Raw genomic sequence first — 14,827 nt, 5'->3', positions numbered from 1 at the left:
TATGCTGAATCGAAGGTTACACAAGACTTTAATTCACAGCTTTTAGAAGTTTTAAATTCATTTATACGCTTAGACATACATTTATCGTTATTGTTCATCATAAAAACACCAAAAAGTAAAAGACCGGAGAAAAGGAAACCGCAAAGTCATGTCGCTATTAAATCCCACCTACTAAAAACTCTGGACCCCTGCTGTCGTTTTGCCTGTTGAACAATGACATTTCAACATTGTCTCATTTCCCTTTCTAATCTACACCCATTTCCCCCCATATGGGTGTCATCCCCCGGCGTAACTCATAGAATTGCTGGGGTTGGCTGCTGTCTGACATCACAATACTCATTGTTCTAATGGCTGCTCTGGTTGACAACCTGAGAGTAACGTATGAAAGACTGAGGTATCACTTATAATCTTAGTCGTGAAATATTAGTTAGTTAGTCCCAAAGACAATACATTTGGAGTGCATGTGCACGCTGTGTGGCACTGTGCAGGGCAAAGCAGGGAGGAGCTCTTTTTATGTACCACGTCCTGTCACTGTGGCACACGACTACTGTGTCATGCTTTCCTACAGTCCAGCGTCTCTTTACAGTTGACAGAGCTACCTGTGGCCGAGCCCCCCACCTCTCCTCTCCTCCTTCCTTCTTCAGATTAAAGTAAAACCTGGAAACCATTTTGCTCCTCTTTTTTCTCTGAAGTCCTCATAATGACAGGAAAATGTTCTGGCCCTGTCGCCACAGAGTGCATGTGCTCGATGGGAAACTGTAAGCCTCTGCAAAAATGTATCCTTTTAGGGCTCTGTGAGCTCTGTTACACCCACACTCTGCAACCATAAATTACAAAAGATGAAATAGCATGTGGCTGTTATCTTTATTTACACAATATAAAGCTTTTTTTTCTAAGCAAGGGAGAATAAAAAAAGTAACCTCTGGAGGCTAGAAAGCCCTAACATCTCATGGATGAAGTCAACTTGAACTAGTTCTATAGTTTCATTTTTTTTTTTTAAGAGTTTCGCCATCTTGCTAAATGTTGCTCCATGTGCATTCATGTCAAAGATGGCTCTTTCTCCACAGTGAAAAATAAAATTTCTATGGAGAGATGCCAGTATTATCAGGTTCCTCATGTGCAGACACGCTAAGATTATTTGAAGAGTCATTAATGTTTGTAAAATAAATGAGATTTAAATGTAAGAATATCATGCTGTCAAATTTTTATTTGGCTTTGTTGTCATACAAAGTTGTTGACTCCCATGACTGTACACTTGGCTCTTGTTGAATATGAATAAGCTGTTTATGTGTTGCACCAACTCTGCAAGGGCAATCACTGCCATCCACTTTGAATGTGGCTTGGCATTGGTACAGCAATCAGTGCATGCTTGTTGTTGATGATTAGAGTTTCTACTGCTTATTCAAGGATATGACTCACTCTGTAATCAACCAATAGTCAATCAGGTTCTGGAGGCAAAAAATCCAGCTCCTTATCAGAGAAGGTTACAGAGCAAGTGCAGTGGAATGATGACATGCCTCACAGAAAGAAAATATAATGATCAATGAATTCTAGAGATCAGCAGTAAAATGGTAGTTCATTCAAAAATATGGTTGTTAATTTAGTGTAATAACAATTACCAATGTGTTTTTAAGACACTTCAGATAGGGATCTAGCTGTGGGCGAGTAAAGGACAAAAGGGAGAATTGGAAAGGAACACCCACACCCTATTTCCTCCATAAATTACCAATACATCCATCAGGCAAACATGGTTGCAGCGAAGATCCTCACTAGTAAGAGTAAAGCTTTTGCGGCCAATAGGTTTTACATCTTGTGTTACTGGTATTGTGTCAGCCTAACTGGTTCTCAGGGTCAGCAAGAGGCAGGACAGCAGATAAGGGCTGTAGCACACCTGCCTGAGCAAATTAGCTATTCACCCCATCACATTATGGTTTTACTATCCTGTAAATGATTAGCATACAGTAGACAACTCACTGTAGTAAAAATTGACACTCTTTTCTGTTTCAGTTTGCTTCACAAGCACATCTTCCCTCTCACACCTCCTACATGTGGTTCTGTATGATAGAACAACACTGAACAACAATAACATGTATTGTATTATGAGTGAAATAAAATATAGGCTCGTCTGGCTCTGATGCCATCCGATGGTTGCAATAATTAGCTGCATCACTTCATCCTCATTATACCAGCAGCACCGAAACACTTTCCTCTCATTAGGGCCAAGCCATTGTCTGTCAGCAGTTAGCAACCATTTTGCCTTCCCCATTACAACACAAAGGGAGGGGAGGTAAAACAGTTTACCCACAAATCTCACTCTGTGTGCCCACTGGTTCACTCCACCTATTCAGGCAAGGAAGTAAAGACCATCTGCTCAGTTTATAGAACTCCAGTCTCAAAACAATCAGTAATACACATTCACAGATTCTATTGCCATCAGCCAGCAGATTATTTGGTTAAACACACACCTAAACTCTTTCCAAAACAAATTTAAAAAGAAGGCCAAGGTTGATCATGCCAAGGTTGTGGAAGGCGGTCATTTCTTTGAAGATGAATGTGTGTGTGAGTGACTGTTTGTCTCCTACTGGCGTGAGATGAATGGCATTAACCAAAAGAGAAGTTGGACTGAAAATAAGCTGAAGCATTACAGCCAATGGAGTAACCAATAGTAAAAAAATTAAATAAACAATAGGCAGCTGCTCCCAGGTCCTTCCATAACCAGACATTATATTGATCATAATATATTACTAATGAGCCAATGTGCCACAGCAGCTAAAATCAGTTTTTGAATTGTATAGATAGTTAACAACTCATTGTTTTGTTGTTTTATGGATCTGATCAATCCTGATCCACCACACGCTCCCTTGTATCCTGCCTTTCTCTCTCAGACCGGGGTTAGATTCAGGGATTGTGGGAGTTTTCAATTTACACTGCAGTGGGCATAGTGCTTTAACACCTATGACTTCTTTGGGCACTTTCACACTTTGGCCTGTTCAACGGCACACCATGTGGAGACAAAACAAGCAAACATTAATCTGCACTTTGTATGAATATTCAGATACAGCTGTCTGTGACACGGAGATAGCAGCTGGTGTGCTTGGGCCCCACAGATATCCCAGTGCCATGCCTGGACAGAAGCCGCTGCATCTGGGCCAAGACAGGCCCAGCTTGCTCTGGCAGGCCCATCCAGGCCCAGAATCTCCCCAAATCCCACCAGCGACACCCTCTACACAAGGGTGGTCTATGACTCAATAAACACCTTTAGCAGCCTGCAGCAGATACATGATGACACTTTTAGTATGTCACTACAATGATAATGAAATAGCTGGATAAATGGCTATTACAGTAATTCAAATATCTAAGACTTGCCACCTTAGATTAAACATTTTGTAGATTTTATGTTTAAAAATGGCGACGATTTAAAAGACACCAACAAGTTTTCTTCATCATCATATCAGGCAAAGAGTTCCATAAGTGAAATGCATAATGTTGACAAAGTGGTTTATCACTGAGCCTGCTCTTTACAAAGCAGTTTAAATTTAGTTGGATTTTACTGGAGTGATTCACATAGACACGGTCTTCACTTCAGCCAATCATGGGACAAGGCACAGCACAGTGAATGTGACACCTGACCAACGCTTCTTAAAAAAGGAATAATGGTCACATTTTTCATTATAGCTAAATGTCAAAACCGACTTAGGATGACAATTTCCCTTGTGACATGAACGTAATTTGCCCTTTTTAATTAACCAACTTAATCTCATACTAATCCAATAATATTGCCATAACAAGTAACGCAAGTATGGTTGGAAGACAAAGCCGTCTATGGTAAAAGAGTTTGTGTTTGGTGGGCCTGGCGTTACCGCCTCCCTTGCAGGTTGGCCCTGACAACACAGCGCCACAGTGCCAGGCTGTCAGCGTGCCAGGCTCAGAGAGCAGCTGCCAGGCTAAACCAGCGGGCACTAATTCAGCCACCCACAGGGAGCCCCCTCCATCCCATCTTCTTCAAGCCCTCCCTGTGGTTACAACTACCCCTTCATCTGTGCGTGCACACACAAAAACACCTTACACAATGCAGGCTTTAATTATGACAAACTTGCCAAAAGCTAATCTCCCATCTTTTTTAATAAATGACATTTGTGGCCGAGGGGGTAGCCAATATTTTAATAACTAATTATCAGAATTTCTGGTGAATAAACACCTTGTCCTTTGACCAACAGTGGCCTTTCTTAATCAAGCAAAGCCTGAAAATCTCTTAAAGCCACCCATGCAAGACAACCAAGCCAGTTTCTGCTTAATGCTGTTGCAGAAGATTAATCATAGCTACATGCCCATTTCTAAAATATGTCCAGAGTCAGCATATTTATGGCAATTTTAATACCCTCATTTCATAAAAAATAAAAAATATATTATTTCTGAACATAACAAGCTTGATGGGGTGCTTGCATCATTCATTTGCATGTTCATTGCACAAATCATTAACATCCCATCTCTTCATTCTCCCCAGAACTGGAGTGTGGTCACTGAGCCCTGGGGACTGGGGCCAGTTACGCGGTGGTTGGTTAAGCGACGGCCAAAATGCTCAAAAGCGTTCAAGTGTTCTTCTAATGTGATGAAGATTTCCTGCAGTTAAACCCTGCTGGGTCCGAGGCCTCTCTCCCCTGAGCTAAGCTTATGGTTGAAAGGACAAACCTTTTTCTTGACAAAGAGTGGGAGGATTAAAATATTCTTGTAGTTGAAGAACTACCTGCAACTTGAATGGCTTTATATTCAGCACTGGAGCATGCCATCCAAACTTCTCTCTCTCTCTCTCTCTGTCCAATTCTTTTCTAGTGTTATTATATAACGTATACATAAAATAAGAGAGCGTCTCAACAGGTTTCAGTGTTTCTGCTTTCTTGCTCATCCAGAGAGTGTCTACTACCTCCTTTGTTTCCGGAACAAAGTTGTTGGCCAACCAGCCGACCAACACTGGCATCCGTAGAGCCAAGCTGCTAACGTTTAGTATTGTAGCTTGCTGATGCATGCACAGCGAGACCAGCTCAAGACTGACATTCCTACGGCCCCCTCTCTATGCATCAAACACATTCTAGTCGGCATGCTAACCTGTCACTCATCCTCTATCTGAGCTCATCTGTCCCAGCTGAAGGTCACAATATGGCTGGTTCCTTTGGAGAGGCCCCGTAAGGTCCCGATGCTCCATGCTGCCTGAGTAAACATGGCGCAGCAGTTCATAAAGATGCATATTGTGGGCCTCCATCTGTGTATGTTTGAATGAATGCGTGCATATTGAGGAGTCTTCCTGAGTCGGGTTTCCTGACTGCAGGGATACACGCATACCGTTAGTTAGGCTGGCTGAAATATTGATGTTGTGTTTTGTTCTCATTTTTCTGTACTTGAGGCCATCTGGATAGATCAGCCTTTCTCACGTTAAATATTAATTCGCCCATTGAATATGACCAGGGGAGTATAAAAGAGGGTCATTTTGTGATGCGAGAGGAAAAAAAAGAGGGAGAGGTGGTGGATGGTTGGGGGTGGGTTGAGCAGGATTCAACAATAGGTTTTTCCTAACAGATGGAAGATTGGCTGCAGGGATATAGTTCATTGTCACAGTGGAAGCTGATACCTGATTATTTTCCTCAGCTCACGAACACAAAGGGATTACATGTGGTTACATTAATAATAAAATTAAGATTATTTTGTTGACACGTGTCTTATTTGTTGTGCCACAGTTTTGAACGCCTGAATACGGCCTATCAATATGCCTTTTTGTGCCGCATTACTCTGGATAGACCGATGGATCAAGTTCTTCCAACAAGCCAATAAAAAAAAAATCACTTCTGGCCAATTCTGCCACCTAAAGCAACCATCCAATGAAATGAGGCTTGTAATTAGCTGAGAAATGTCCATGTGGCAGGACGCAATCATGAGTACAAATTTAAAAAGCTCTAAAAACAATCAGATTATTGACAGTTCAGTGGTCCAAACTACTGTGTTCAGCTTTTCCCTACTTTCGGCATCAACTGAGAAATGGACTGTGATCTGAATGTGCACTTACTCTGCCAACTCAACAATGAATCTGCTTAGGAGTGCAAACCAGCTAACAACATGACACTCCTAACAAGGGGTTTTTAAAGGGAGTGGTTTTATTAAATAATTCCCTCCATTCTTAATAATTAACAAAAGCCTATTAATTATGAACAAATCTGTGGCCTAACACTGATTAAGAGGAGGGATGGTTGCCTAGGAGCATTGACCGGTTTTAAAATACCACTTCTACTTTTGCTTGGTAACTGGAGTCCCTGCAGTCTGACAGTAATATGGGAAAGTAAATAAGAAGGAAGGGCATGTGTTTATGGTGCTGTCAGAAGGGCACTGCAAGCCTAGGTAATCAATAATGCAGTCTGCCATGTGTCCAGGTGGCTTAGCTGTGTGTCGATACTTTGTCGTTGAATAACAGTACAGGAATAACACCTGTGAAAAAGCAAAATATCTGTGCTTTCCTGCCAACTCAAAACAGTCCATAGAAAAACCTGTGTCATATTTTAAAGTATTAATCACTGTTTACGGGGGGACCTATTTCCAACAGCAGGCCTCCAGGTTCCCACTGCTCAGTCTAAACAATAATTGGCCTTAAACAGTTGAATTACCATTTTTGGATGCTAAATCAACACAGCTGGACATCCTAAAGTTTGTGTTTATGTCTGTTCACTACCTTTCCGATTTGAGTCTAAAAATAGCTCAACAGCATCCTGCTGTGATGCTGAAGGTGCAGTCATCTTTCCCCTCTGAAGGACACAACACTGTCTGAAGTTTGGGAGCAGGGGGAGTGGGGGAAGGAGGGAGGAAGCAGTGACTACCGTGTGACAAGCACCCTGTTCCTTCCTCCCAAGCCTGAGAAACAGGAAGTGCTGCACATAAGGCATTATTGTGACGGAGAGGAAATGCAAGGTCCTCTAAAATAAGAGCCCCAATCTGGTTGTCAATGACAGTAGCCTGTCCTCAACAGTCCCAAAGAGACACCCCCTCCCCCCTCTCACACACATAACCCCCCTACAAAAAACGTCACCGTTGAGTGACGCAGATAAATAAAACCACATCCCATTCTGTAGTCATACCAAAACTTCAATGTGCGAACAATCCTAAAAAAAATACAGAGCAAGTTAATGCAGTTAAGTCTACTTATAAAGTTGTGGGACGGTATTCACTTTTGTAAGATTTGAGTGTAGTAGTTCAAAGATAACATTAATGGCCACCATTAAGATGGGTTAAACCTTGTGCTCCCTGCTAACCTAACCCACATACAAATTGAGCAACAACAACATTACAAAGGGTTAAAGGAGGCATATGGGTAGAATCCATCCTTCTTGTGTTAAGCAGAAGCTGAGGAGGAGCTGGTTGCTAAGAGAGATGCAAAGCTTTGTATCAGGCTGCCTCCCAGTTAATTAAAATCCTACTTTATCGGTTTCACGCTTTCAATTAGAAAGCTCTGGAAAGGGCCCAAGCCTCTGCCTGAAGATAACCATAGCAATAAGACGTGATTAAAAGGGGGGGGCACTTGCGCTGCAGCAATGTCCTGCTGTTGGGGCCTTGCCTCATTTTGATCCCAAGCACCAACCTCTGATGATCCAGGCAGAAATGGCTATGAAGGCCCTCTCTGCTAAGTCTGCACCACAGCACCTCAAGCAGCAAATTAGATGGATAAGATCTGCTTTTAAAGAACACGGCAGGTGCTGGCCACCTGTGATCCTGTCCATCTGAACTGCAGCAATGACTGAAGTCTTACTGTTTACGCTGTGCCAAGTCTAAAGGGTCAGCTAGCAATGATCCATCAATGCCTGTCACTGCTTTTCACAATTAATTAACTGCAATACAGAAGCCAAGCTGTACCAGATATCAATCACACTTAGCACATGATAGTTTTATGGGCATGTGGAGCTGTTTTTTTGTTGTGGTTTGTGTTATAATTACAATTATTTCTTGTCATGTTCTGCATGATAAAAAATAACCTAATATAAACACAAACATTTTTGAATATCGTACAGATTATCTAGATGTTACAGCTAGGAGAATATCATTTATCATTCAAACCCAATTGAGAAGGTTTAAGAGGCAAAATGCTTATGAAATACGACACAAAAAGGGATAGACAGGCATACGTTTTGTTAGAAATAATATGAATATATTTGATTGAACTGGTATTAAACGCTCAAACAGCATCTCTTTTTCTATATAAAGTCTTGTCACAAACACCTTGCATCAAACAAACCTTCGCACAAAAAAAAATATTTACTGCCATCTACTGGCCAGTTTAGGAAATCACAAACATGGTACCACAAACATCAGTAACACATGTCCTTATATAGCTTTAACACTTCCTTCAGTATCTGAAAGACATGAATGACTGCGTGAGTGATGATGGGACGGATTTGGGTGCGGCTCTGAATTGTTCTCCTGTCATGCCAGAAGTGTCCTTTGGCAGGTCATGAACACTGGGGCCAGGCTCGGACATCCCTTCTTGGGTATGTGTATTGTAGGGGCACAAAGTAGCCACCCCCATCCTAACAGCAGTTATGTCCCCCATGCTCTCTCTGGGGATCTGATCTTGTGATATTTGGAGAAGGAAGCCTCTTCCTATGGCAGGTAGGGCCGGGATGGATGACTGCTCTTTCCCAAAGGGCCTTCCTCTTCCCATTGTGTCCATCAGCACCTCTGTGCGCCCTCTGCCTACACCAAGGGACAGGGGACTGGTAACAGCAGGTTCTTTCGTGAGGTCTGATGCAGTGCCTTGTGGGTCAGGGGAGGCATGGATGTCCACAGACAAAACATTGTTGACTCTTGGAGGGCTCAACGGCAGCTTGTGAAGAAGAGTGTCAACTTGTGAAGGTGATTCAACATTTTCAGGTTCAAAGGATTCTACCTGTGTCTGGCCGTGATTTTCTGTTACAAGTGTGGGCTGGGATGGAGTCTGAGATCGGGGGTTGAAGCGAGCCAGCAGACCTTCCTCTGTGACAGGGTAGTGGTCTGCAGCCCACTTCTGCCGCTCACGACGCGTCTGCTCCAGCTGTCTGAGCTCTCTGGGCAGCTCCAACACACTCTCCTTAAGATGCAAACAGGAAAAACTGTTTGTGGACCAATGAATGTGCTTGAAGGATAATTTCACATACTTTTCAAGTTTGTCTTGAAACAATACAAACAGTGAAGCAGTTTTGGTTGCGGCTATTGTTCCGTCTGTCTGGCTGCGAGGAAAACCCTTCCTAACACAATTTCAATGTAAAAGACGGGGACAAAATCCACAGTCCTCATTTTTTTAAATAAATAAATAAAAACAAGCTATAGCTAATGTGAGACTTTAATAGTCAAATCAATCTATCTATCTATCTCTGTCAAGGAAACCAATATGGGAAGTTTTGTACTAAACAAAAGGACTGGGATTTGACATCCACCTGATTTGACTTACTCAGACTGCTAAAGCCTCAAATTAACTTTAACCAAACTTTGAAATGTAATTTTTTTTTTTTACCCAGAATGAGGACTGCAGATTTTGTTCTCCATCCCTTACATTGGAATCATAGCAGAAAGGGATCTCATGAAAGCCAGTATGGACCGGAAAAACAATTTCAGTGACAAAAAAATCTGTTTCAATGTACATATTGTATTAAAGTAAAATATAAACATATGTGAAAATACCTTTTCAATGAGCTTCAGCAAGGTTTCTTATGAAAGAAATATAAAAAGCAGTTTAAAATCTGAATAATCTTAGTAAGGGAACAATGACACCTATACTGTGAAAGGTAAATGCATAGTATGAAACATACAAGTTGGTTTATCGAATTAATAAAACTAAAATTCTCTGGATTGAATAAAAAAAAGAAGCAGACCAGTACTGCAGCCAATCAGAAGTTTTGCTTTTACTTGATTGGGCATAGAGAGAGAGATTGTGAATGGTGGCTAGCAAGTACACATTTCCAAAATGGAAAAAAATACATTATTTATCCACCAAAGACAACTTGCCTTTTTTGCCCTGGAAATGTGCAATTTGTGAATTACCCACCATGCCGACATGCTCTAATTCACCAGGTTGGAAGTGGCTGCTGTTGAGGTAGGAGTCCACCATGGCCATGTAGTCTGTCATAATAGTATCCAGCAGCACCAGTCTGAGAGGCTGAAGATGGATCACTGACAGAGCCATCACCTTAAGCAGGGGTAGAGGACAGGGGCGCTCGTAACACATCTCCAGTTCTTCCTGTAAAGACACACACCAGTGATTACAGCACATTAGGGGTGGGAAAAAAAAATTAAAAAATCAATGCGGCATAATATTGTGATATTTTCCATGGCAACACTGTATTAATACACAGCCATCAAGGATCGATCAATCTATTTTTATAGATGTGTTGGTCAGTTTGTGTTATGAGATGTGAGATGTGATGTGATGATTTGTGTGATGAGATGTGAGATGTACAAAAAGAGAATAGTATCTTTTTAGATAAAACAGAAAGTTTTCTTTTAGGGACACTTTGAAATTGGGAAAAATTTGAAGTTGGAAAATAGATTTGCAATATATCACAGAATTTTGCTTATGTTAAAAATTGCAATAATATCATATTGTGATATACAGATACTACTACTACATGGTAAATGAAACCATCTTGGATTGGAGAAAGTGTACTGCACCTTGGTGAGCTGTGACATCATCTGAAGGGAAAGAAGCTGTGAGGAGGGCACCTTCAGATGGAGACTCACCACCTCCTGCAGAGTACTGACTCTGTCCGGAAGGAGACCTCCTGTCTCGGAGTAGAAGCACATGACATCTGCCACCTACACACATGCAGAAAGAAAAGCAGGAAATAAGTAATCTCACCTAAACATGCAGGAGAGAATGTAGGCCACTGAACATACCGCATGTACCTGCGTATCAAACACATTGGTTAGCTTTACTCCAAACTGAGCAATCAGACATCCAGCAATGGCTCTGCAGTCATGAATGACCTGTACAAAATGTGCAATCAACACAGATGTGATGTGATGGTAATAATCCTCACTGTGACTGAACTGTATTTATATTGTCTGTTTAGAATACTTACCTTCAGAATGTGTTTATTTTCAAGGATCATGGAAAGACCGTTCTTAAAGGCCCGAGCTCCAAGTATGAGAATGTCAAACAGGTATACCTTTCTTTTAGTGGCAATCTAGATGTATAAAGAGTATGAAGAGATTTTCTTCTTCTTCTTCTTTTCATTCTTGTGATGAAGGAAAAGTAAGGACAGAATGACTCAAAAAAGCAGAAAGGCATAGCGTCTTACCTGCAGCCAACAGAGTCTCCCATGCTTAAATACCTCAACTCCATCAGTGCCCACACCTATCACATGCTGCTTCTTGATGTGCATAACCTGACGAATAGGAGCTCAGAAAGATTATTGAGAGATTTAAAGACAACAGGTTCTCAGTAAATGTGTCCACCATTATATTCTGTCAATATAGATTTGCAAACTGATAAGTAGATTATTCAAAGTGATTCATGCAAAAGGAACTTTAAATCAACTCACAGCAGACCCAAACATCTCCTGAAACTCATCAATGACTACAAAGTTGATGTACTCCTCATCATCTTTATCTTCATCATCACCTGTGAAAAGGGTCCTCTCAATAGTAAGGATTTCCATTTGGAAGACATGAAGTTGAAGCTGGAAGTATACTGAATTTGAGTACGATTAAAGCTTTAGCAAAAACACTTAATTATTATCGTCACACTTACCAAATGTGATTGTCTTCTTGTATGGCTGAAACCTTTCAACGTTCAAATGCTCTTCAAATTGGTGGTCATGAATATTTCTGTGCAAAACATTGCATGTTACAGTCAATGGCTATATTAGGCCAAACACTGTCACCACAGTGACATCATTGTTTATTACTTACCCAATGGTAGCGTTTGCTTCATTGGTAAACTCCACTGTTATTAAATTACACAAAAAGGCTTGTCAGATGTCAAAACCGTTAATTAAAATTCTTGAACTTTCACTTTTTATAGATCACTTGTCATGAATAAACTAACCATTCAGAATCTCATGCCCGAAGAACATTTTTGAGCCAGGACATTTGACGCCATTACTGCCACTAACAACTGAAACAATACACACAAGTTAATATAACGTTAGTTAAGATACAAATATAGACATATTTTCTGTGCCGTATTAGCACATTCCTTCTGACAGACTGTTATCTTAACTATACATAGTGAACGATAAACATTTTACTAACCGTCCGTCAAAATCAGTGTTTTGTTGGGATTGATACGTTGGACGACGCCAAGGTAAGATGAAGTCTTAAGGGTAAGTTTGACACGTTTTCCCTTGAGGGTATTCAGGAACTGAACGTCGTTCAAAACCATTTTGAAGTCATGCAAATTATGAGTTGTTTCAAGATATTACAATAGTGAAGCTGCTAGCTTGTAAAATAAAACAGGCTGTCGACGCTTTTCTATCATGAGCCACAGACTTGACTAGCTAGGCCAGCCACTTGTCATTAAATTTAACATTAGCAAACTAGCTAAATTACGTGTGAGGGCGCCAAAGCAGCGTCAAGACGCGCACATTTTAAAAGGTCAATGCTGCGTTCAAAGCTTCTCGTTAATTTCGGTATCTTCTTCCTCGTCCCTGGCCAACATTATTAAATTAGCAACAACAACAAGAAACAGTATATGCCGGCTAAGGCTATATCTACAGTTTCTACTATTATATACTTGTTCTGCTATACACTCTGCACATTAGTTTTGTGTAAAGCTACAATGTTAATAATTTGAACATGTTTTACTTTGGTGCCTCCCAGTGGACTGAAAACAGAAATTGTGGCAGGAAGCAATGTGGCGTGTCAGGATAAAAATTCAATTTGATTTGATGATAGTAATTTTAAACAGTCATTAAGGTTTATAATATGGATTAATATGACCTGAATTAATGTGATACAAACTGTAGTCAATAAGGTTGTGTTAAGTTAGGCTAGTTCAACAAGCATATAATTAGTGCCTTAACCCTTGTGTTGTCTTCTCAACAAAATTGAAAGATAACACTTTTGTTGATGCTTTTCTTATAAATTTGGGCCTTTTGTTCAACACTTTTTTCAATGTTTGTCACTTTTCTTTACATTTAACACAAGGTGACACTAATTTATTAACTTTAGTTTTAAAGTTATTTTTGGAATTTATGGTCAATAAAAATGATACCTAATGTTTGAGTTAGAAAAGCAGAAATTAGGAAGTATTTAGACTAAAATTAAAGGAATGTATGTTGATGGATAATTACAGACTGGAATATGTCAACTTTTACTCAATACTAAATTTTCTGTCTCCAAATGTTTTAAATTGAATAAGACACCCCAAAATTAATGAAAGAGATTTGTACCTGCCAAAGAGCGTTGTGTGGAATCAATCATGTTATTTTGGGTAGTTACAAAGAACATTGATAAAGGAAAACTGGTCAATTTGACCCGAGGACAACATGAGGGTTAAAGTCAGGGGCATGCTAATGTAAACAAAGTAAAGAAATGGAAAGGAAGGTTTATATATTGATTAAAAAACCTTTTACAGAAGGTAACTCAAATCTGACCTAAGTCATACTTTTCCAAGTTCTGTAGTATGTAGAGTAGAGATGTTCCGATACTGATACCACTTTTGGAAAAGCCGCCGATACCGCCTAAAACTCTGGTATTGGCAAGTACTGGAGTTTATGCACCGATATACTAATACCTAAACCAATTAATTTGGACCTAAAGAAAATTCAAACTTGTTAATAAAAGAAATTTCTATGGCAATGAACGCCACGTTTTTAACCTGAGCCAGGCAGTAGCCTACAACAATTATGGAATCACATCACATCCATACATGGGTATACAGCTGTTAAAACATAATATAGAAACACTAGTGTCGGATCAGTACTTGGCATTGGACGATACGCAAGTTCAGGTATCAGAATCGCAATCAGGAACAAAAAAATGTTTTTGGACCCCCTCTAGTGCAGAGTCTGTGGTGGTGCTACAACAGGAGCAGGTAGAGCTCATACAATAAGTAGGCTACTATACACATGAACACTTTAGCAGCTGAGTGATCTATTTCTATATGCTGCAGCAGCTAATTCTTACTAGCCACCTAAGGTCAATATTGTGGCTGTCTTACAAGACCAATGTGGTAAGTATATACTAAAGGTATCCACCAGGGGGTAGTCACAGCTAAACTGATGAGTTATTTAATGTGTCAGGGCTTTCACTCTTCTGACTTGAGTTGGTTTCTTAGAAATATGACAAATTTCAATCTGATAAAAACACTCAACATAATAACTACAGCCATACATTTTCATCCTCTTTAGAAAGTGATTTGTCTCTGTGCAGTGTGTCAGTGCCCTGTGTTGGCCTACAGTGCATCCCTTACACCCTGAAGAAATAAATCACCCTGCTGCCGGCTGACTACTAATTGGCCATGCTGCATATTTTGAAGCAACATCCATGACCACAGTACCTATGCCTGATTGAGATACCCAATCAGCTTTAAATGAGCTGCATCAGGTGTTCAGAGGCAACACATGTGATCATTTTAGAAAATGCAAATGAAGATAATACTTTGAAGATGATGCATGCAGATTATTTTAAAATAAAAGTTGAAAAGTTACGAGAATAATACCAATAGTAGCATACCTGCAAACAACAACCCAAAACTATGTCTTGTTACTTCCTAAGAAACATTTCTTTTATGACATGAGGTCATTCAGAGTGCATATTAAACCGATTTAGAAATATTGTCCACCCAAATGTATCATATAATGTCAGAAGCAGAGCTGCA

The 14,827-nt window shown here is 40.2% G+C and overlaps 1 protein-coding gene across 3 annotated transcripts; it reads right to left on the bottom strand.

Annotated features, from left to right (window-relative positions):
* Positions 1-8,225: 8,225 nt before the first annotated feature.
* Positions 8,226-14,512, bottom strand: exd1 (exonuclease 3'-5' domain containing 1). Of its 3 annotated transcripts, none has more exons than XM_034857545.1 (11): positions 14,420-14,512; positions 12,053-12,121; positions 11,917-11,950; positions 11,756-11,832; positions 11,547-11,626; positions 11,304-11,390; positions 11,085-11,189; positions 10,909-10,989; positions 10,675-10,818; positions 10,052-10,243; positions 8,226-9,097 (listed from the first exon to the last, which is right to left on the bottom strand). In XM_034857545.1, exons 2-11 carry the CDS (start codon positions 12,078-12,080, stop codon positions 8,378-8,380), a joined length of 1,548 nt encoding a protein of 515 aa, XP_034713436.1. In that variant the 5' UTR covers positions 12,081-12,121; positions 14,420-14,512; the 3' UTR covers positions 8,226-8,377. The 3 variants fall into 3 exon arrangements, with proteins under 3 accessions (XP_034713436.1, XP_034713435.1, XP_034713434.1); XM_034857544.1 differs by lacking the exon at positions 14,420-14,512 and adding an exon at positions 12,259-12,823 and having other exon boundaries at positions 11,547-11,614; XM_034857543.1 differs by lacking the exon at positions 14,420-14,512 and adding an exon at positions 12,259-12,820.
* Positions 14,513-14,827: the final 315 nt, after the last annotated feature.

This window comes from Etheostoma cragini, chromosome 20 (assembly GCF_013103735.1).
Source record: "Etheostoma cragini isolate CJK2018 chromosome 20, CSU_Ecrag_1.0, whole genome shotgun sequence".
Taxonomy (NCBI): Eukaryota; Metazoa; Chordata; class Actinopteri; order Perciformes; family Percidae; genus Etheostoma; species Etheostoma cragini.
The sequence above is the reverse complement of the archived record's forward strand: the minus strand, read 5'-3'. Positions and strand labels throughout refer to the sequence as shown.

Excerpts from the sequence above, each read along its gene's own strand:
- exd1 (XM_034857543.1), bottom strand. The coding sequence starts at position 12,388 with ATGGTTTTGAACGACGTTCAGTTCCTGAATACCCTCAAGGGAAAACGT. Across the intron at positions 11,391-11,546 it reads AGGAGATGTTTGGGTCTGCT|GTTATGCACATCAAGAAGCA; the intron begins GTGAGTTGATTT and ends CCTATTCGTCAG. Across the intron at positions 10,819-10,908 it reads CCAATGTGTTTGATACGCAG|GTGGCAGATGTCATGTGCTT; the intron begins GTACATGCGGTA and ends GCATGTGTGTAG.